The 24,258-nt window shown below is 39.9% G+C and overlaps 1 protein-coding gene and 1 pseudogene across 1 annotated transcript; one reads left to right on the top strand and one right to left on the bottom strand.

Moving 5' to 3' along the window:
• Nucleotides 1–5,985: 5,985 nt before the first annotated feature.
• LOC127689779 (olfactory receptor 8B8-like) lies at nucleotides 5,986–6,672 on the bottom strand (annotated as a pseudogene).
• Nucleotides 6,673–15,897: 9,225 nt separating this feature from the next.
• Nucleotides 15,898–16,839, top strand: LOC127690049 (olfactory receptor 150-like). The gene has a single exon (XM_052189610.1). It carries the CDS (start codon nucleotides 15,904–15,906, stop codon nucleotides 16,837–16,839), a length of 936 nt encoding a protein of 311 aa, XP_052045570.1. The 5' UTR covers nucleotides 15,898–15,903.
• Nucleotides 16,840–24,258: the final 7,419 nt, after the last annotated feature.

Raw genomic sequence — 24,258 nt, 5'->3', positions numbered from 1 at the left:
GCTTCAGAGTGTCTGGCTTTATGTGGAGGTCCTTGATCCATTTGGATTTGAGCTTAGTACAAGGAGACAAGGATGGATCAATTCACATTCTTCTGCATGCTGACCTCCAGTTGAACCAGCACCATTTGTTGAAAAGGCTATCTTTTTTCCATTGGATGTTTTCAGCCTCTTTGTCGAGGATCAAGTGGCCATAGGTGTGTGGGTTCATTTCTGGATCTTCAATCCTGTTCCATTGATCCTCCTGCCTGTCACTGTACCAATACCATGCAGTTTTTAACACTATTGCTCTGTAGTATTGCTTGAGGTCAGGGATACTGATTCCCCCAGATTTTCTTTTGTTGCTGAGAATAGTTTTAGCTATCCTGGGTTTTTTGTTGTTCCAGATGAATTTGATAATTGCTCTTTCTAACTCTGTGAAGAATTGAGTTGGGATTTTGATGGGTATTGCATTGAATCTGTATAGTGCTTTAGGCAAAATGGCCATTTTAACTATATTGATTCTACCGATCCATGAGCATGGGAGGTTTTCCCATTTTTTGAGGTCTTCTTCCATTTCCTTCTTCAGAGTCTTGAAGTTCTTGTCATACAGATCTTTCACATGTTTGGTAAGAGTCACCCCAAGATACTTTATACTGTTTGAGGCTATTGTGAAGGGGGTCATTTCCCTAATTTCTTTCTCAGCCTGCTTATCCTTTGAGTATAGGAAGGCCACTGATTTGCTTGAGTTGATTTTATAACCTGCCACTTTGCTGAAGTTGTTTATCAGCTGTAGGAGTTCTCTAGTGGAGTTCTTTGGGTCACTTAGGTAGACAATCATGTCGTCTGCAAATAATGATAGTTTGACTTCTTCCTTTCCAATTTGTATCCCTTTGACCTCCTTATGTTGTCGAATTGCCCGAGCTAGTACCTCAAGTACAATATTGAAAAGATAAGGAGAAAGGGGGCAGCCTTGTATGGTCCCTGATTTCAGTGGGATTGCTTCAAGTTTCTCTCCATTTAGTTTGATGCTGGCTACCGGTTTGCTGTATATTGCTTTTACTATGTTTAGGTATGGGCCTTGAATTCCTGTTCTCTCCAAGACTTTAAGCATGAAGGGATGCTGAATTTTGTCAAATGCTTTTTGAGCATCCAATGAAATGAACATGTGGTTTTGTTCTTTGAGTTTGTTTATATAGTGGATTGTATTGATGGATTTCCGTATATTGAACCAACCCTGCATTCCCGGGATAAAGCCTACTTGATCATGGTGGATGATCGTTTTGATGTGTTCTTGGATTCGGTTGGCAAGAATTTTATTGAGTATTTTTGCATCGATGTTCATAAGGGAAATTGGTCTGAAGTTCTCTTTCTTTGTTGGATCTTTTTGTGGCTTTGGTATCAGCGTAATTGTGGCTTCATAGAAGGAATTGGGTAGTGTTCCTTCTGTTTCTATTTTGTGGAATAGTTTGAAGAGTATTGGTGTTAACTCTTCTTTGAAGGTTTGGTAGAATTCTGCACTGAAGCCATCTGGTCCTGTGCTTTTTTTGGTTGGAAGACTTTCTATGACTCCTTCTATTTCTTTAGGCATTATGGGACTGTTTAGATGGTCTAGTTGGTCCTGATTTAATTTTGGTATCTGGTATCTGTCAAGGAAATTGGCCATTTCCTCCAGATTCTCCAGTTGTGTTGAGTACAGGCTCTTGTAGTAGGATCTGATGATTTTTTGGATTTCCTCAGTTTCCATTGTTATATCTCCCTTTTCATTTCTAAGCTTGTTAATTTGGATACTTTCTCTGTGCCCTTTGGTCAGTCTGGCTAAGGGTTTATCTATCTTGTTGATTTTCTCAAAGAACCAGCTCCTGGTTTTGTTGATTTTTTGTATGGTTCTCTTTGTTTCTACTTGATTGATTTCGGCCCTGAGTTTGATGATTTCCTGCCTTCTACTCCTCCTGGGCGAAGTAGCTTCTTTTTGTTCTAGGGCTTTCAGGTGTGTCATTAAGCTGGTAATGTATGCTCTCTCCATTTTCTTTTTGGAGGCACTCAGGGCTATGAGTTTTCCTCTTAGCACTGTTTTCATTGTGTCCCATAGATTTGGGTATGTTGTGTTTTCATTTTCATTGTGTTCTAAAAAGTCTTTAATTTCTTTCTTTATTTCTTCCTTGACCAAGGTATCATTGAGTAGAGTATTGTTAAGTTTCCACGTGTATGTGGGTTTTCTGTTGTTTCTGTTGCTATTGAAGACCACTTTTACTCCAATGTGATCAGATAGGAGGCATGGGATTAGTTCTATCTTCTTATATTTGTTGAGGTCTGTCTTGTGACCAATTATATGGTCGATTTTGGAGAAGGTACCATGAGGTGCTGAGAAAAAGGTATATTCTTTTGTTTTAGGATAGAATGTTCTATATATATATGTTAAATCTAATTGGTCCAAAGCTTCAATTAGTTTCATTGTGTCCCTGTTTAGTTTCTGTTTTCCTGATCGGTCCATTGAGGAAAGTGCAGTGTTGAAGTCACCCACAATTATTGTGTTAGGTGCAATGTGTGCTTTTAGTTTTAATAAAGTTTCTTTTACGAAAGAGGGTGCCCTTGCATTTGGGGCATAGATGTTCAGGATTGACAGTTCTTCTTTTTGTATTTTTCCTTTGACCAGCAAGAAGTGTCCCTCAGGGTCTCTTTTGATGACTTTGGGTTGAACGTCAATTTTATCTGATATTAAAATGGCTACTCCAGCTTGTTTCCTGAGGCCATTTGCTTGTAAAATTGTCTTCCAGCCTTTTACTCTAAGGTAGTGTTTGTCTTTGACCCTGAGGTGTGTTTCCAGTAAGCAGCAAAATGTAGGGTCCTGTTTACATATCCATTCAGTTAGTCTGTGTCTTTTTATTGGGGCATTAAGTCCATTGATGTTAAGAGATATTAAGGAATAGTGATTGTTACTTCCTATCATTTTTGACGTTATTTTTTAAATTTGATTGCTTAACTTCTTTTGGGTTTGATGAAAAGTTACTATCTTGCTTTTTCCAGGGTGAAGTTTCCCTCCTTCTATTGGTGTTGTCCTCCTATTATCCTTTTTAGGGCCGGGTTTGTGGATAGATATTGGGTAAACTTGGTTTTGTCATGAAATATCTTAGTTACTCCATCTATGGTGATTGAGAGTTTTGCTGGATATAGTAGTTTTGGTTGGCATTTGTGTTCTCTTAGAGTCTGCATGAGATCTGCCCAGGAACTTCTAGCCTTCATAGTCTCAGGTGAAAAGTCTGCTGTGATTCTGATAGGTCTTCCTTTATATGTTACTTGGCCTTTTTCTCTTACTGCCTTTAGTATTCTTTCTTTGTTTAGAACATTTGGTGTTTTGATTATTATGTGACGGAAAGTATTTCTGTTCTGGTCCAGTCTGTTTGGAGTTCTGTAGGCTTCTTGTATATTCATGGGCATCTCTCTCTTTAGGTTAGGGAAGTTTTCTTCCATAATTTTATTGAAGATATTTGCTGGCCCTTTAAGTTGTAAATCTTCACTCTCATCTATGCCTATAATCCTTAGGTTTGGTCTTCTCATTGTGTCCTGGATTTCCTGGATATTTTGGGTTACAAGCTTTTTGCATTTTGCATTTTCTTTAACTGTTGCGTCCATGGTTTCTATGGAATCTTCAGCATCTGAGATTCTTTCTTCTATCTCTTGTATTCTGTTGTTGATATTTGTATCTCTGTCCCCTGATTTCTTCCCAAGGCCTTCTATCTCCAAAGTTGTCTCCCTTTGAGTTTTCTTAGTTGTTTCTACTTCTGATTTTAGATCCTGTATGGTTTTGCTTAGCTCCTTCACTTGCATGTTTGTGTTTTCCTGTAATTCTTTAAGAGATTTTTGTGTTTCCTCTTTCATGAGCTCAGCCTGTTGACCAAAGTTCTCCTGTATTTCTTTAAGAGATTTTTGTGTTTCGTCTTTCATGACCTCAGCCTGTTGATCAAAGTTCTCCTGTATTTCTTTAAGTGTTTTTTGCGTTTCCTCCTTGTTGGCTTTTGTATTCTCCTGGATTTCTTTCAATGATTTTTGTGTTTCCCTTGCAAGGGCTTCTAACTTTTGATCCATTTTCTCCTGAATTTCTTTAAGTATGTCCTTCATGTGTTCCTGTACCAGCATCATGACCAGTGATTTTAAATCCAAATCTTGTTTTACTGGTGTGCTGGGGTATCCAGGACATGTTGGTAGAGGAGAATTGGGTTCAGATGTTGCCATATTGCCTTGATTTCTGTTAGTGACGTTCCTGCATTTGCCTTTTGCCATCTAGTTCTCACTGGTGTTAGTTTTTCTTGTCAGTGCTGGACTCACCAGTGCAAGCTGCCCCTTCCCAGTTGGCCTCTGGTGCACAGCTTACCTCCTGCGCTGCTTGTAGACAGGGTGCTGCTGCCCAGGCTGTTCAGATCCCAAAGCAGACACCAGAAGGCTCCCGCTGGGGCCCGCTGGATTCACTGGAGCACACTGACTTCTCCCAGCTGGCCGCCCGGAAACCCAGCTAGCCACTTGCAGGACTTGGATATGTGGTGCTGCCGCCCAGGCTGATCTGGGCAGCAGAACTCCCAACCGGGTTGGTGCACACAAGGCTAGCCTAGCTGCTCAGGCCCTGAGTCTAGGCAAAAGCCTGGCAGGCCAATGTTGGTGCAAAGCTCCCCTCAGCTGTGGGTGCTAATTGGGTGTGTCAGGTGGCTAGGATGGTGGCATGCGCGAGTTCCCTGAGAGTGCTGGGAGAGTCTGCTGGGCTAACAACCTCCTGGCTGGGTCAGCACACAGATGGCCCAACGAGCAGCCCAGGGCCTGGGGGCAGTCCAGGGCCTGACCGTCTGAGACCCCTGCTATGTCCTCCTTGGGCTATGCCTGTTAGCTGGTTTGGTTTTGCCTGCTAGGTCTCTCTGGCTTCCCGTAGTCAAAATGGCGGTGGTGTGCAAACCGGCCCGGATAAACAACCTCCTGGCCGGGTCGGCACACAGATGGCCCACCGAGAAGCCCAGGGCCTGGGGACAGTCCAGGGCCTGACCGTCTGAGACCCCTGCTATGTCCGCCTCGGGCTATGCCTGTTAGCTGGTTTGGTTTTGCCTGCTAGGTCTCTCTGGCTTCCCGTAGGCAAAATGGCGGTGGTACGCAAACGGCCCCGATAAACAACCTCCTGGCTGGGTCGGCACATAGATGGCCCACCGTGTAGTCCTGGGCCTGGGGGCAGTCCAGGGCCTGACCGTCTGAGACCCCTGCTATGTCCGCCTTGGGCTATGCCTGTTAGCTGGTTTGGTTTTGCCTGCTAGGTCTCTCTGGCTTCCCGTAGGCAAAATGGCGGCGGTGCGCGCCGGCCCAGGCAAACAAGCTCCTGGCTGGGTTGGCACACAGATGGCCCGCCGAGCAGCCCAGGACCTGGGGGCAGTCCGGGGCCTGACCGTCTGAGACCCCTGCTATGTCCGCCTCGAGCTATGCCTGTTAGCAGGTTTGGTTTTGCCTGCTAGGTCTCCCTGGCTTCCCTTAGGCAAAATGGTGGTGGTGTGCGCGCCGGCCAGGGAGGAAAAGAACCTCCTGGCCGGGTTTGCACCCCGGTGGACCTCCGATCAGCCCAGGGCCTGGATGCAGGCCAACGCCCGTCGGGCTTAGACCCCCGCGATGTTGGTCTCGGGTTATATTTGCGTACCTCAGTCTGATTTCTCTGGCGACCGAGAACCAATATGGAGCCCTGGTAACTGACTGGCGGGAGGCAGAGTTCTCCAAGTAATACTTTTGATAGCATGATATAATGATAATGAATGTGAGATAATTATTTTCTGATATTCTGAAATTACTAAATAGTGAAGAAAGCAAGTTTTCCAATGTTATGGATAAAAGAAAACCTACTAAAAATGAAAGAAGTGCCAAATTCTCCCCTCCAAGGTAATCCCTTCCCCACACAGTGCAGAGAATAATCCAAAGAAATATATTAACCAGTACACAATAACATTTGTTGATACAACTAAAACTAAAAACAAGAGTAAATTTTGTTTAAAACTTTCTTTTGGTTAAAGTTTTTTTCAGAGCAATTTTAACATCTTTGTTCCTAAGACTATAGATTAATGGATTCATCATGGAGACCACAATGTTATAAAAGACAGATGATATTTTTCCCAGCTCCAATGACCCAGAAGAAAAGGGCTTTAAATATATATATGTACATGATCCAAGAACAGAGAAATAGCTATTATGCGAGGGCTACAAGTACTGAAGTCTTTGGACCTACCTTCTGTGGAATGTATTTTAAAGATGCTTGAGAGGATGAAGCCATAAGAGGTAAAGATGATGACAGTAGGTACAATGATGTTTTTCCTCCTACAATGAACAGCTCTATCTCAATAACATAGGTGCTGGTGCAGGAGAGCTCTAGCAAAGGGAGGAGGTCACAGAAAAATATTGGTTGATGGTGTTTCCATCACAGAAGGTCAGTCTCAGGACACATCCAGCGTGGATCATTCCATCAGAAAACCCCATCAAATATGAGCCAAGCATAAGATAGGAACACACCTTAGGAGACATGATAATGTTATACAAAAGTGGATTGCAAATGGCCACATAGCAGTCATAGGCCATGGCTGTCAGCACATAACATTCAGAAATGATAAAAAAGCAAAAGAAGTAGAACTGTGTAATGCATCCCTCATAGGGAATAACATTTTTCTTTAGTAAAATGTTCATCGGCTTCCGGGTCTCCAGGAAGTGCAGGAGACCTGGTGTGCACCCAGAGGCAATCTGGGAGCACACAGCACAGCTTGTTTCTGTGGCACGGAGCTAAGGTTCCAGTCCGGAGGCCTCTAGTGGGAGCCCTCAGATCTCTCCGCTTCCGGATCCAGATCAACCTGGGCAGTAACACCACATCTCCAGGTCCTGCAAGAGGCAAGTGGGGCTTCTGGGCAGCCAGCGGGGAGAAGTCATGTGCTCCGGTGAATTCAGCGGGCCCCAGCTGGAGCCTTCAGGTGTCTGCTTTGGGATCTGAACAGCCTGGGCCACAGCACCCTGTCTCCAGGCAGTGCAGGAGATAAGCTGTGCACCCAGAGGCAGTCTGGGAGCTCACAGCACAGCTTGCTCCTGTGGCACGGAGCTTAGGTTCCAGTCCTGAGGCCTCTGGCAGGAGCCCTCAGATCTCTCTGCTTCCGGATCCAGATCAGCTTGGGCAGCAACACCACATCTCCAGGTCCTGCAAGAGGCAAGAGGGGCTTACGGGCAGACAGCGGGGAGAAGTCTTGTGCTCCTGTGAATCCAGCCGGCCCAAGCAGGAGCCTTCAGGTGTCTGCTTCGGGATCTGAACAGCCTGGGCAACAGCACCCTGTCTCCAGGCAGTGCAGGAGATAAGCTGTGCACCAGAGGCCACCTAGGAAGAGGCAGCTTGCACTGGTGAGTCCAGCATTGACAAGACCAACTTACACCAGTGAGAACTAGATGGCAAAAGGCAAAGACAGGAATGTCACTAACAGAAATCAAGGCAATATGGCAACATCTGAACCAAATTCTCCTTTACCAGCATGTCCTGGATACCACATCACACCAGAAAACAAGATTTGGATTTAAAATCACTCGTCATGATACTGGTAGAGGAACACATGAAAGACATACTTAAAGAAATTCAGGAGAAAATGAATCAAAAGTTAGAAGCCCTTGCAAGGGAAACACAAAAATCATTGAAAGAAATACAGGAGAATACAAAAGCCAATAATGAGGAAATGCAAAAAACACTTAAAGAAATACAGGAGAACTTTGGTCAACAGGCTGAGGTCATGAAAGAGGAAACACAAAAATCTCTTAAAGAATTACAGGAAAGCACAAACAAGCAAGTGAAGGAGCTAAGCAAAACCATCCAGGATCTAAAATCAGAAGTAGAAACAACTAAGAAAACTCAAAGGGAGACAACTTTGGAGATAGAAAGCCTTGGGAAGAAATCAGGGGACAGAGATGCAAATATCAACAACAGAATACAAGAGATAGAAGAAAGAATCTCAGATGCTGAAGATACCATAGAAACCACGGACACAACAGTTAAAGAAAACGCAAAATGTAAAAAGGTTATGACCCAAAATTTCAAGAAATCCAGGACACAATGAGAAGACCAAACCTAAGAATTATAGGCATAGATGAGAGTGAAGATTTAAAGTTAAAGGGCCAGCAAATATCTTCAATAAAATTATGGAAGAAAACTTCCCTAACCTAAAGAAAGAGATGCCCATGAATATACAAGAAGCCTACAGAACTCCAAACAGACTGGACAAAAACAGAAATACTTCCCGTCACATAATAATCAAAACACCAAATGTACTAAACAAAGAAAGAATATTAAAGGCAATAAGAGAAAAAGGTCAAGTAACATATAAAGGAGGACCTATCAGAATCACAGCAAACTTTTCACCTGAGACTATGAAGGCTAGAAGATCCTGGGCAGATCTCATGTAGACTCTAAGAGAACACAAATGCCAGCCAAAACTACTATATCCAGCAATACTCTCAATCACCATAGATGGAGAAACTAAGATATTCCATGACAAAACCACGTTTACCCAATATCTATCCACAAACCCAGCCCTACAAAGGATAATAGGAGGAAAACACCAATACAAGGAGGGAAACTTCACCCTGGAAAAAACAAGATAGTAACCTTTCATCAAACCCAAAAAAAGTTAATCAATCAAATTTAAAAAATAATTTCAAAAATGACCGGAAGTAACAATCACTATTCCTTAATATCTCTTACCATCAATGGACTCAATGCCCCAATAAAAAGACATAGACTAACTGACTGGATACATAACCAGGACCCTACATTTTGCTGCTTACAGGAAACACACCTCAGGGTCAAAGACAAACACTACCTTAGAGTAAAAGGCTGGAAGACAATTTTACAAGCAAATTGTCTTACGAAACAAGCTGGAGTAGCCATTTTAATATCAGATAAAATTGACTTTCAACCCAAAGTCATCAAAAGAGAATCTGAAGGACACTTCTTGCTTGTCAAAGGAAAAATACAACAAGAAGAACTCTCAATCCTGAACATCTACACTCCAAATGCAAGGGCACCCACTTTCATAAAAGAAACTTTATTAAAGCTCAAAGCACACATTGCACCTAACACAATAATTGTGGATGACTTCAACACTGCACTTTCCTCAATGGACCAATCAGAAAAACAGAAACTAAACAGGGACACAATGAAACTAATTGAAGCTTTGGACCAATTAGATTTAACAGATATATATAGAACTTTCTATCCTAAAGCAAAAGAATATACCTTTTTCTCAGCACCTCATGGTACCTTCTCCAAAATCGACCATATAATTGGTCACAAGACAGACCTCAGCAAATATAAGAAGATCGAACTAATCCCATGCCTCCTAACATATCACTATGGAGTAAAAGTGGTCTTCAATAGCAAAAAAAAAAAGAACAGAAAACCCACATACATGTGGAAACTGAACAATATTCTACTCAATGATACCTTGGTCAAGGAAGAAATACAGAAAGAAATTAAAGACTTTTTAGAACACAATGAAAATGAAGACAAACATACCCAAATCTATGAGACATAATGAAAACAGTGCTAAGAGGAAAACTCATAGCCCTGAGTGCCTCCAAAAAGAAAATGGAGAGAGCATACATTACCAGCTTAATGACACACCTGAAAGCCCTGGAACAAAAAGAAGCTATTTCACCCAGGAGGAGTAGAAGGCAGGAAATCATCAAACTCAGGGCCGAAATCAATCAACTAGAAAAATGAGAACCATACAAAGAATCAACAAAACCAGGAGCTGGTTCTTTGAGAAAATCAACAAGATAGATAAACCATTAGCCAGAGTGACCAAAGGGCACAGAGAAAGTATCCAAATTAACAACCTTAGAGATGAAAAGGGAGATATAACAACGAAAACTGAGGAAATCCAAAAAATCATCGGATCCGAATACAAGAGCCTGTACTCAACACAACTGGAGAATCTGGAGGAAATGGACAATTTCCTTGGCAGATACCAAATACCAAAATTAAATCAGGACCAAATAGATTATATAAACAGTCCCATAATGCCTAAAGAAATAGAAGGAGTCATAGAAATCTTCCAATCAAAAAAGCACAGGACCAGATGGTTTCAGTGCAGAATTCTATCAGACCTTCAAAGAAGAGTTAACACCAATACTCTTCAAATTAGTCCACAAAATAGAAACAGAAGGAACACTACCCAATTCCTTCTATGAAGCCACAATTACGCTGATACCAAAACCACACAAAGATCCAACAAAAAAGAGAACTTCAGACCAATTTCCCTTATGAATATCAATGCAAAAATACTCAATAAAATTCTTGCCAACCGAATCCAAGAACACATCAAAATGATCATCCATCATGATCAAGTAGGCTTTATCCCGGGGGTTGGTTCAATATACGGAAATCCATCAATGCAATCCACTACATAAACAAACTTAAAGAAAAAAACCACATGGTCATTTCATTGTATGCTGAAAAAGCATTTGACAAAATTCAGCATCCTTTCATGCTTAAAGTCTTGGAAAGAACAGGAATTCAAGGCCCCTACCTAAACATAGTAAAAGCAATATACAGCAAACCGGTAGCCAGCATCAAACTAAATGGAGAGAAACTTGAAGCAATCCCACTAAAATTAGGGACTAGACAGGATTGCCAACTTTCTCCTTATCTTTTCAATATTGTACTTTAGGTACTAGCTCAGGCAATTCGACAACATAAGGAGGTCAAAGGGATACAAATTGGAAAGGAAGAAGTCAAACTATCATTATTTGCAGACGACATGATAATCTATCTCAGTGACACAAAAAACTCCACTAGAGAACTCCTACAGCTGATAAACAACTTCAGCAAAGTGGCAGGTTATAAAATCAACTCAAGCAAATCAGTGGCCTTCCTATACTCAAAGGATAAGCAGGCTGAGAAAGAAATTAGGGAAATGACCCACTTCACAATAGCCACAAACAGTATAAAGTATCTTGGGGTGACCCTTACCAAACATGTGAAAAATCTGTGTGACAAGAACTTCAAGACTCTGAAGAAGGAAATGGAAGAAGACCTCAAAAAATGGGAAAACCTCCCATGCTCATGGATCGGTAGAATCAATATAGTTAAAATGGCCATTTTGCCAAAAGCAATATACAGATTCAGTGCAATAATCATCAAAATTCCAACTCAGTTCTTTCAGAGATTTAGAAAGAGCAATTCTCAAATTCATCTGGAATAACAAAAAACCAAGGATAGTTAACACTATTCTCAGCAACAAAAGAAATTCTGGGGGAATCAGTATCCCTGACCTCAAGCAATACTACAGAACAATATTGTTAAAAACTGCATGGTATTGGTACAGTGACAGGCAGGCAGATCAATGGAACAGGATTGAAGATCCAGAAATAAACCCACACACCTATGGCCACTTGATCCTCGACAAAGGGGCTGAAAACATCCAATGGAGAAAAGATAGCCTTTTCAACAAATGGTGCTGGTTCAACTGGAGGTCAGCATGCAGAGGAATGCGAATTGATCCATCTTTATCGCCTTGTACTAAGCTCAAATCCAAATGGATCAAGGACCTCCACATAAAGCCAGACACTCTGAAGCTAATAGAAAAGAAACTGGGGAAGACCCTTGAGGACATTGGTACAGGGAGAAAATTTCTGAACAGAACACCAATAGCATATGCTCTAAGATCAAGAATTGACAAATGGGACCTCATAAAATTACAAAGTTTCTGTAAGGCAAAGGACACCATCAAAAGGACAAATCGGCAACCAACAAATTGGGAAAAGATCTTCACCAATCCTACATCAGATAGAGGGCTAATATCCAATATATATAAAGAACTCAAGAAGTTAGACTCCAGAAAACCAAACAACCCTATTAAAAAATGGGGCACAGAGTTAAACAGGGAATTCTCACCTGAAGAACTTCGGATGGCGGAGAAGCATCTTAAAAAATGTTCAACTTCATTAGTCATTAGGGAAATGCAAATCAAAACAACCCTGAGATTTCACCTTACACCAGTCAGAATGGCTAAGATTAAAAATTCAGGAGATAGCAGGTGTTGGAGAGGATGTGGAGAAAGAGGAACACTTCTCCACTGCTGGTGGGGTTGCAAATTGGTACAACCACTCTGGAAATCAGTCTGGCGGTTCCTCCGAAAACTGGGCACCTCACTTCCAGAAGATCCTGCTATACCACTCCTGGGCATATACCCAGAGGATTCCCCACCATGTAATAAGGATACATGCTCTACTATGTTCATAGCAGCCCTATTTATAATTGCCAGATGCTGGAAAGTACCCAGGTATCCCTCAACAGAAGAGTGGATGCAAAAAATGTGGTATATCTACACAATGGAGTACTATTCAGCCATTAGAAACAACGAATTCATGAAATTCTTAGGCAAATGGATGGAGCTAGAGCATATCATACTAAGTGAGGTAACCCAGACTCAAAAGGTGAATCATGGTATGCACTCACTAATAAGTGGATATTAACCTAGAAAACTGGAATACCAAAAACATAATCCACACATCAAATGAGGTACAAGAAGAAAGGAGGAGTGGCCCCTGGTTCTGGAAAGACTCAGTGAAACAGTATTCGGCAAAACCAGAACGGGGAAGTGGGAAGGGGTGGGCGGGAGTACAGGGGAAGAGAAGGGGGCTTACGGGACTTTCGGGGAGTGGGGGGGCTAGAAAAGGGAAATCATTTGAAATGTAAATAAATTATATCAAATAAAAAAAAAGATGTAGTGGAGCTTGTGTTTTAAGAACCTTGGTTTTCCAGCGCAACCTTGTCAGAGGCTGAGAACAGAGAAAATAGCCAGGTGTCCAGTCAGAACTGTAGAAACTATGAATGCATCTGCTTTTGTATGAGTCTTGCTCTGCTTTGTGCTGTAGTGATAGAAAACTACATTGAACAAGGGTTAGTTGATTTGACTCAAGTCTGTAGCACCTGGGAAGCTGAACGTGCAGACGCCTCATGGCCTGTTGCTTAACTGATGATTGTGCTTTATGACCCTTCTCAAGTAGAAGACATGAAAGAGAAACTCTAGGTTATGTGTCTATCTTTTGGCTTTAACTCATATTGCATTGAGAGCACTTATTTTATTTTTTTAAAATTTAGGATTAGAAGCATAAATATAACCTGTGATAGTATGAATTGAATACTGAACACAAAAGTGGACTGTGGGACAGAGAAAACCTCAATATTTTGATATAAATTACAAGGTATACACGAGGTTGACAAATGTGGATAGGGATTCCAGGCACATAGAAAGGTACTAGGATGTACTGGAATCTTTTTACTGGTCAGTATATTTGACTACTCTTTAAAAACATATTCTATATTACGACATATTATAAAATTTACATTCTTCAATGTAATTTAGTGTTTTAATATAGCTATTAAATTATACAATCCTCATCATGTTTTATTGTAGAATGTTTTCATCTCTACCCTAAACAAAAGTCTATGAGCAGTGACATCAGAACTTCTCTTTCTATCCTACAGTATGTTGAAGACATTGAGCTTCTTTCTATCTGGATTATTACCCTGTTCTTGATACTTCATAAAATAGCCCCTGACAATCTATTGTCTTACATTCTTGGTCCCTTTCACTTACACTTTCTTTCTTCCTTCCTTCCTTCCTTTCTTCCTTCCTTCCTTTCATTCTTTTTTTATTTCTTTCTTTTCATATTTTTGTAGGATATTTTCTTTATTTACATTTCAATTGTTATCCCCTTTCCAGGTCTCCCCTCCAGAAATTCAGTATCAGATCCCCCCACCCTCTATGAGGGTGATAACCCACCCACCCATTACTACCTTCCAGCCCTGGTATTCCCTTGCACTGGGCATTGTACCCCCTCAGGCCCAAGGGCTACTCCTCTTACTGATGTCCAACAAGGCCATCCAATGCTACCTATGTGTAACAACAGTTACCTCATGTGTACTCTTTGGTTGGTGGTCCATAACTGGGAGCTCTGGGAAGTCTCGCCAGTTGACACAGTGTTCCAAGCTCTTCAGGGCGATGATTCAGAGCCAAAAGACTTTAAGGCTCTTTGTTGCCGAATAGTGCAAAAAGTATACCTTGCCTGTTCATTCATCAGTGGATGAACATCTGGGTTTTTCTCAAATTTATGATATCATGAACACTGATACTTAATCATTACTGTACAAATTTTTGAGTGAATGTATGTTTTCAATTCTTGTGGATGTATCACTAGACTGAAATTTCTGAGATACATGATAATACCATGGTTTATATTTTGAAATGTTTTCAATTGTTTTCCAGTCTGTAATATTCTAAAATACTATCAAAATATATGAAGATTCTAATTTGTTTAAATCCTTGTAGTACTTACAGCTTTAACTGCAATCATCTTGTTCACTGTGAAACATTATTTCACTATAGATTTTATTTGAATTTTCTTAATAATGAACAATAAAGCTTCCAATGTTTATTGGTTAAGTGAGCATCTCCACTAGAAGAATGACTATTACCATCTTTTGGCCTTTATAAATTGCTTCATTTGACCTTTTTATTTTTAAATTATATTAGTTATAATGTGCACTATCTCAATTTTTCCCATATTTTAATTTTTTTCTGTGCTACATGTCATGTTTACAGATATTATGTTATATTCATTTTATTAATTTTGTATGATAGCCTCTGATTTTAGCACTTTATCTAGTAAAGTTTAGCAATTTCCTATTGGTAAAATGTTGGTCATTTTTTCCCTCAATATTGATATAGATTTATCTTCTATGTTTACTTCCAATGAACCACTTTGAATTAGTTTGAATGAGTGTCAGGAGAGTTACATATTAACAACAATTACCTCATATCATATGTTTAAAATATTTCTACACTGACCTTATAGATATAAATTTGCTTCTGGTATGTCAAATTTGTCACAGTCACTGGCACATCTATACATATGACAATACTATACCCTGAAATCTATTAGAGTATTACAGTGAGATTCAAGAGGGGAGAGGTCATTATTCTGCCATTTCAGGTTAGTTCTCATTTTCTCGGACCACAAAGTATTCATGAATATAAATTCATAGTGGTATAATACCTCATGCACAAGCAAATTTAAAAGAAAACAAGTCAGTTGATAGTGATATGACTAAGTTAGGAGATTGATAGGGAAAGTACGTCTATTTTCATAAAAATTTTCATTGACTAATGAGCATAGATGCCTTTCTTTTTCTGTATGTCTTTAATTCCTTTCCACGGAAACTTACAGTTCAAAGTGAAATGGCAGTTATTTCTCCTATTTAATGTGAATATAAGCAAATTATGATTTTATTATATTATTAATGAATTTAATAGTTGTTGAGTTTGACTTTAATCATCTGCTCTAAAATTTGCTGAGCATTTAAATGTTCAATTAAATATTAATTGGAATTTTTCTATACAGAATATTACATTACTAAATTGCTAAAAACTGTTTCATTTCTTCCTTTACAATGAAAGGAGCTTTATTTTCAGTGTCTAATTTACATTCTAAATCTAAAACATACACTTAAACATTGAATAAATGTGTCAATATTGCTTCATTTATTCACTTATTGTGAAAGTGTTCCATAGATTTTTGGGGGGAAGTTCTTGTTGGTACTGATGTTTTGATTTAAAGCAATATTTACAAGATAGGCATAAGGTGCTATAAAACATTAAATTTATTATATCAGTTCCACGGATGTTCATGGAACAAAAATAGACATAGATACTTTAGATAATGTATTTGTATGTCACATGTAAAATCTTGAACTGTTAACATACATGAAGAGTTGTTGGCAACAGGAAAAACCAGAATGAAAAACTTTAATTCAATGTCACACACCAAGAGCAGAGAGATAAACATTTTTTCTTACTTCCTACATAAAACATCCAGGTCCATATGGCAGATAGAAATCACTCCACACTGACTGAGTTCATCCTTGCTGGGTTAACAGACAAACCAGAGCTGCAGCTGCCTCTGTTTCTCCTCTTCCTTGGCATCTACCTGTTTACAGTGCTGGGGAACCTGGACATGATCATCCTGATCCTGCTAAGCTCCCACCTGCACACACCCATGTACTTCTTCCTCAGCAGCCTGTCCTTCATTGACCTCTGTTACTCCACTGTTATTACCCCGAAGATGCTGGTGAATTTTGTGACAAAGAAGAATGTCATCTCCTATCAGGAATGTATGACTCAGCTCTATTTCTTCCTTGCTTTTGTAATATCTGAGTGCCACATGTTGGCTGCAATGGCATATGACCGTTATGTTGCCATTTGTAACCCCTTGCTTTACAATGTCACCATGTCTTACCAAGTCTGTTCCTGGATGGTAGGTGGGGTGTATGGCATGGGCTTCATTGGTGCAGCAATTAGTACTCTCTGCATGCTAAGAGTGGTTTTCTGTAATGCTAATATAATAAACCATTACTTCTGTGATCGTTTCCCATTGATGGAGCTTGCCTGCTCCAGCACTTATGTCAATGAGATAGTTCTCCTGTGTCTCAGTGCTTTCAATATCTTTATTCCAACCCTGACCATTCTGGGTTCTTACATCTTCATCATCGCTAGCATCCTCCTTATCAAATCCACTGAGGGCAGATTCAAAGCCTTCAGCACATGTAGCTCCCACTTCTCTGCTGTTTCTGTCTTCTTTGGCTCCCTGGCATTCATGTACCTACAACCCTTCTCTGTCACGTCCAAAGAAAAAGGCAAAGTGTCCTCTGTGTTTTATACTACCATTGTGCCCATGCTGAACCCCATGATCTACAGCCTGAGGAATAGGGATGTCAAACTTGCTCTAAATAAGTTGTTTCAAAATAAGTTCCATGTATAAAGAAGTATTTACCTTCAAAAACCATACAAATTACAATCAATAAATTTTATTTTCTAACACTATTCAATTAGGCTCCAAACAAGAAACTTTATTTCTGTGTCAAATAGAATCATCCACATCAGGAAGTCTCAGTATCTGTTAGTGGAATACACCTTTCATGTCTTCCCCTGAAGGTGGCAGCAGCAGCAGCAGCAGCAGCAGCAGCAGCAGCAGCATGACTTTTCTGGTTTATGCTTAGGATAGATTCTCCTAGAAGAGGGCACTTTTACATTGCCTAAGAAACTTCTAGACTTCATGATTGCTGTGAACTTCAAAGCCTTTAAACATATTGCATTAAGTACATTAGCATGTAGATTTAAGTAATACATGGTACCTGTGCTCATTTTATTAATCTGTGTGCAGCATGAAAACATTAATCGTTCTTCCTAGTATTAATTATTTAACTACTTAATTAATTTTAAACCTGATTACCTTGTATCTATCATTTCATCTGAATCCTGTAGTAGGCAAAGATCATTGGTGGCTTTGTCTTTAATTACATGACAAAACTTCGTTTTGGATGTCTCCTCTACTTCATTCTGTAATATCACAATTAGAAAGAAGAGATCAGTTTTTTTTTTTTTTTTAATCAGAATAAAGGCTACTACTTTTCTACAACCCTTGGCTTTTCTTCATCTTATATGTTCTTTCTCTTTTTTTAATAGGAAATTTTCTTTAATTGCATTTCAAATATTTTCCCCTTTCTGGGTCCCCCCAAAGCCCTATTTCATTCCTCCTCCCCCTGCTTCTATGAGAGTGTTCCCCCACAGTCCCACCCACACATTCCACCACATTGGGACATCTAGCCATCTCAGGAACAAGGGCCTCTTCTCTAATTGATGCCTGACAAGACCATCTTTTGCTACATATATGACTGGAGCCATGGGTTCCTCCAAGTGTACTCTTTGGGTGGTGCTTTAGTCCCTGGGAGCTCTAGGGGGGTCTAATTGGTTGATGTTATTGTTCTTCCTATGGAGTTGCAAACCTCTTCAGCACCTTCAGTCCTTTCTCTAACTTCTCCATTCAGAACCCCGTGATTAGTCCAATGGTTTACTGCAAGCATCCACCTCTCATTTGTCAGACTCTGGCAGAGCCTTTCAGGAGAAAGCTATATCAGGCTCCTGTCAGCATGTACTTCTTGGCGTCCACAAAAGTGTCTGCATTTGGTGACTGTGTATGGGATATATGCCCAGGTGAAGCAGTCTCCAGATGGCCTTTTCTTCAGTCTCTGCTCCATACTTTGTGTCCATATTTGCTCCCATGAGTATTTTCTTTCCTTTTCTAAGAAGGACTGAAGCTTCCATACTTTGGTCTTCCTTCTTCTTGAGCCTCATGTGGTCTGTGAATTGTATCTTGGATATTCTGAGCTTTGGGCTAATATCCACCTATCAGTGGGCAGATGCCATGTGTTCTTGTGTGATTGGGTTATCTCACTCAGGATGATATTTTTGGTTTCATCCATTTGCCTAAGAATTTAATTAAAGCATTGTTTTTAATAGCTGAGGAGTACTCCATTGTGTAAATGTACCAAATTTTCTGTATCCATTCCTCTGTTGAAGGACATCTTGGGTTCTTTAAAACTTCTAGCTTGTATGTTCTCTTATCTCACAAACTCTCTCTATATACTCCATTGCAATGGCTTGCTAACATTACATGCCATATGAGTCACTTATCACATACTAGTACAAAATAGTTTTGATAATTGAAGAAACTGTAAATGAGACATAAATTTCCATGTAAAAATATTTGAGTACTTAAGTTCAATTACACCTAGAATGAAACCTTAGTGTATGTCAGATCATAATAAACTTTAGTCTCTGGAAATTATAAGAATATATTCACAGTAACAGAAAATGATCACTCATGTTCTGCAATGAGTTTATTTATGAAAACCAGAAATGATCTTTTTCCTATTTCAATTCACATTTTTTTTCTAGGCATGTGTGGTTGTTTGATAGGAATGTTCACATAGACTCATGTGTAAATGCTTGGCTCATAGAGGTGGCACTATTAGGAGCTGTGCCCTTGTTGGAGGAATTATGTGATTGAAAGGGTTGGCTTTGAGGTTGCCTATGCTTAAGATATGCTCAATGTGGCATATCTCCTGATACTTGTGAAACAAGATGACGATCTTTCATCTCCTTCTCAAGTACCATATTACCTGCATGCAGTCACATTTCCCACCATAATGGTAATGGACTAATGCCCTGAAACTGTAAGCTTTACCAAATTATTTTTCTTTATAACAGTTGCTACTGTCATAATATCTTTTCAGAGCAATAAAACCATAACTAAAGTGGAGTCCTTAATGATAATCTTAATTTTGATATTAACACAAACAATGAATTCATGAAATTCTTAGGCAAATGGAAGGAACTAGAAAATGTCATGCTAAGCAAGGCAACCCAATCACAAAAGAACACACATGGTATGCACTCATTAATAAGCAGATGTTAGCCCAAAAGCTCAAAATAAACAAGTTACAATTCACCAAGCTTAAGAAGAAGGCAAAATTAAGTTAGGATGCTTTGTATCCTCTATGAAAGAGGTCAAAATAGTCATAGGAGCAATTTGTGGAGCAAAGACTGAAGTAAAGGCCATCCAGAGACTGCCCTACCTGGGGATTCATCCTATAAACAGTCAACAAACCCTGACACTACTGCAGATGGCAAGAAGTGTATACCAAAAGGAGCATGGTTGTCTCCAGAGGAGCCCTGCTACAGCCTTACAAATACAGAGGCATATGCTAACAACCAGCTATTGGACTGGGCATGGGGTCCCAAATGGAGGAGCTGGAGGATGGTTCAGAGGAGCTGAAGTGGTTTACAGCCCCATGGAAAGAACAATGATTTCAGCCACCCAGATGCCCCAGGACTCCCAGGGACTGAACCATCAACCAAGGGGCACACCTGGTTCCAGCTAAAAATGTGGCAGAGGAAGGCCTTGTTGAGCATCAGTGGGAGGAATGGTCCTTGGTCAGGTAAATGCTCAACAGAAGCCCTAACAAAGGGAAACAGAGAGATGTGGGGAGGAGGGAGTGTGTTGGATGGAGAGGCATATAAGTGGAGGCAGGGGGAAGTAGGAAGGGGAGGCACTGGGAGTCTTAAGGGAGGAGGGATATCCAGAAAGGTTTTACCACTGGCAATGTAAATGAAGATGATATTCAATAAAAAAATTAGAAAACCAAACCAAAACAAAACAAAACCTAAGGAATAAATTTATTTTCTAGTATTTTTAGAAAAAGTTACTTATTGGAGAGGATTCTCAACCACTGCCATCCAGTCCTCCCCATTGTCTGGGACCTCAAATATCTTAAGGATTGGGCAAATCTTCTTCCACCAATGGCAATCCTCTGCTATACACCTGTCTGGGACCTAGGAACAGCTCCTTAATGCTGCCTGGTTGGTGGCTTCATGTCTAAGAACTCCTAGAACTTTGGGTTAGTTGAGACTGAGGTGTGGGCCTCTCAGAGGACAGCTATACTAGGTTATTTTCTGTAAACACATCATAGCATTAGTAATAGTGTCAGGCCTTGGTATCTCCCCATGAGGAGGATCCAAAATTGGGATGGTCACTGGACCACATTTTCCTCAGTCTCTTCTCCATTTTTGTACCTGCAGGTCTTTAGACATAGGAACACTTCTAGGTCAGACATTTTGACTGAGGTTTGGTAACATCATCCCTTCTCCTGAGGGCCTACCTATCTACTAGAGGTGGTGTCTTCAAGTTCCCTCTTACGATTGTCAGTCATTTCATGTGAGGTTATTCCCATTGAGTCTTGAGAGTCTCTCCATTCTTAGGTTTCTGGTACTTTCTAGAGGGTCTACCATCCTTCCACCTTGTGAGGCTGCATTTTTCCATTCATTCTGCTGGCCCTCTGGGCTTCTCTCTTGCTCCCACCCCCATACCTGATCCTGTTCCCCTTTACATTCCTCCTTCCCTCTACTGAACAAATGTCTCCCTCCCACTGCCTCCCACTGTGATTATTTATGCCCCTATTGAGTGGATTGAAGGATCCTCAATTGGGGTTTCTGCTTACTAAACTTCCTAAATTCTGTGGCTTGTACTCTAAGTATTCAGTACTTTTTGACTAATCATCCACCTATTAGTGAGTGCATACAATGTATGTCCCTTTGGGTCTGGGTTAGTTCACTCAGGATGATATACATTACATTTCCATCCATTTGCCTGCAAAACTCTTGAAGTCCTCATTATTAATAGCTGAATAATATTCCATTGTGAAAGTGAACCACATTTTCTGCATCCAATCTTTATTTGAGAAACATCTGGGTTGTTTTCAGCTTCTGGTTATAATGGATAAGGATGCTATAAGCATCATGGAACAGTTGTCTATACTGAGGAATCTTTTGGGTTTATGCCCAAGAGTGGTATTGCTGGGTCTTCTGTTAAAACTATTACCAATTTTCTGAAGAACCACCAGATTTATTAAAAGAGTGGTTGTACCAGTTTGTCCTCCTACAAGCAATGGAGGAGTGTGCCTCTTTCTCTACATCCTAGCCAGTATGTGCTGTCCCCTGAACTTTTGATCTTAGCCATTCTGATTGGTGTAAGGTAGAATCTTAGGGTCATTTTGATTTACATTTTCATGATGGCTAAGGAATTTGAACACTTCTGTAAGTACTTTTTGGCCATTTGAGATTCCTCTGTTATGAATTCTCTGTTTAGTTATTTGCTTCATTTTTTTAGTTCGGTATATTGGATTATTGGAAATTAGATTCTTGAGTTCTTTATATATTTGTAGATTAGCCCTCTGCCATGTTTGGGTTTGTGAAGATATTTTTTCCCATTCTGAAGGCTGTTTATTTGTCCTATTGACTGTGTGTTTTGCCTTATAAAAACTTTTCACTTTCATGAGATCCCATTTATCACTTCTTTATCTTTGAGCCTGAGCCATTGGAGTCTCTTGAGGAAATCATCCCCCACCACCATCCCCCACCCCTCACCCCACCCCCATGCCAATAATTTTGAAGCTTTTTTCTACTTTCTCTTCTATTCAATACAGTATACCTGGTATTATTCTGAGGTTCTTGAAGCACAGGAACCGGAACTTTTTGCAGTGATAACTATGGATTGTTTTCATTTTTTCTACAAAAGACCAGCCAGTTAGACCAGCACTATTTATTGATGATAGTTTCTTTTTGCATTGTATAATTTTTGTTTTTTTGTCAAAGATCAAGTGTCCATAAGTGTGTGTGCTCATTTCTAAGTTTTCAATTTTACTCCATTGATAAATTTGTCTGTCTCTGTATCCATATCATGCAGTTTTGTTATCACTATTGCTCTGTTGTATAGCTTGAGATCAGCGATGGTGTTTCCCCAAAAATTTCTTTTATTGTTGAAAATTGTTTTCAGTATCCTGGGTTTTTTACTTTTCCATAAGAAATTGAGAATTGCTTTATCTATGTCTGTGAAGACCTGGGTTGGAATCTTGATGGGAATTGTGTTGAGTCTGTGCATTGATTTTGGTAGGATGGCCACCTTTAATATGTTAATTCTACCACTCCATGAGCATGTGAAATCTTTCCATCTTCTGATTTCTTCAATTTATTTTTCCAGGGAACTGAAGTTCTTGTTGTACATATCTTTCATTTGCTTTTTTTTTTCAGGTAATATTCATTTTTTTTATTCGATATAATTTATTTACATTTCAAATGATTTCCCCTTTTCTAGCCCCCCCACTCCCCGATAGTCCCGTAAGCCCCCTTCTCTTCCCCTGTCCTCCCTCCCACCCCTTCCCACTTCCCCGTTCTGGTTTTGCCGAATACTGTTTCACTGAGTCTTTCCAGAACCAGGGGCCACTCCTCCTTTCTTCTTGTATCTCATTTGATGTGTGGATTATGTTTTGGGTATTCCAGTTTTCTAGGTTAATAACCACTTATTAGTGAGTGCATACCATGATTCACCTTTTGAGTCTGGGTTACCTCACTTAGTATGATGTTCTCTAGCTCCATCTATTTGCCTAAGAATTTCATGAATTCATTGTTTCTAATGGCTGAATAGTACTCCATTGTGTAGATATACCACATTTTTTGCATCCACTCTTCTGTTGAGGGATACCTGGGTTCTTTCCAGCATCTGGCAATTATAAATAGGGCTGCTATGAACATAGTAGAGCATGTATCCTTATTACATGGTGGGGAATCCTCTGGATATATGCCCAGGAGTGGTATAGCAGGATCTTCTGGAAGTAAGGTGCCCAGTTTTCAGAGGAACCGCCAGACTGATTTCCAGAGTGGTTGTACCAATTTGCAACCCCACCAGCAGTGGAGGAGTGTTCCTCTTTCTCCACACCCTCTCCAACACCTGCTGTCTCCTGAATTTTTAATCTTAGCCATTCTGACTGGTGTAAGATGAAATCTTAGGGTTGTTTTGATTTGCATTTCCCTAATGACTAATGAAGTTGAGCATTTTTTAAGATGCTTCTCCGCCATCCGAAGTTCTTCAGGTGAGAATTCTTTGTTTAACTCTGTACCCCATTTTTAATAGGGTTGTTCGGTTTTCTGGAGTCTAACTTCTTGAGTTCTTTATATATATTGGATATTAGCCCTCTAGTATGAGTCATACCAAGATATTTTATGCTATTTGTGTCTATTTTGAAGGGTTTTTTTCCCTAATTTTTTTCAGCCTGTTTATTATTTTATAATGGAAGGCTATTGATTTTTTGAGCTAATTTTATATCCAGCCACTTTGCTGAAGTTGATTTTGAGCTGTAGAAGATCTTTTGTAGATTTTTTTTTTTTTTTGGAAGTACCTTTTGAAAACTATCATGCCATCTGCAAATAGTTATACCTTGAAGTCTTTGCCAATTTATATCCCCTTAATCTACTTTTGTTGTCTTTTTTTATTAGGTATATCCTTTATTTACATTTCAAATGTTTTCCCCTTTCCTGGTTTCTTCCCTGAAAGCCCCCTAACCCATCCTCCTCTCCCTGCTCACTTCCACTTCCCTGTCCTGGCATTCTGCTATACTGGGGCATCTAACCTTCTCTTATTGCTGTGGCTAGAACTACAAGTATCATATTGAATAGATAGGAGAAGAGTGGTAATCCTTGTTTTTAGTGGGATTGCTTGAAGTGTATCTCGTTTTAATTTGATATTAGCTGTTGGTTTACTGTATGTTGATTTTATTGTGTTTAGGGAAGGGCCTTAAATTCCTGTTCTTTCCAATACTTTTAACATGAAGGTACATTGTATTTTGTCAAATGCTTCTCAGCATCTAATGAGATGATCGTGTTATTTTTTTTCTTTAAATGTGTTTTTATAGTGGATTAAGTTATTGGACTATTTTATGGTGATCCATACTTGCATCCTTTGAGTGACACCTACTTGATTGTGGTGAATAATGGTTTTGATGTGTCC

Source organism: Apodemus sylvaticus, chromosome 7 (genome assembly GCF_947179515.1).
Source record: "Apodemus sylvaticus chromosome 7, mApoSyl1.1, whole genome shotgun sequence".
Classification (NCBI taxonomy): Eukaryota; Metazoa; Chordata; class Mammalia; order Rodentia; family Muridae; genus Apodemus; species Apodemus sylvaticus.
This window is presented reverse-complemented; position numbering and strand designations above follow the sequence as displayed.

Coding starts and splice junctions, on each gene's coding strand:
- LOC127690049 (XM_052189610.1), top strand. CDS start 15,904: ATGGCAGATAGAAATCACTCCACACTGACTGAGTTCATCCTTGCTGGG.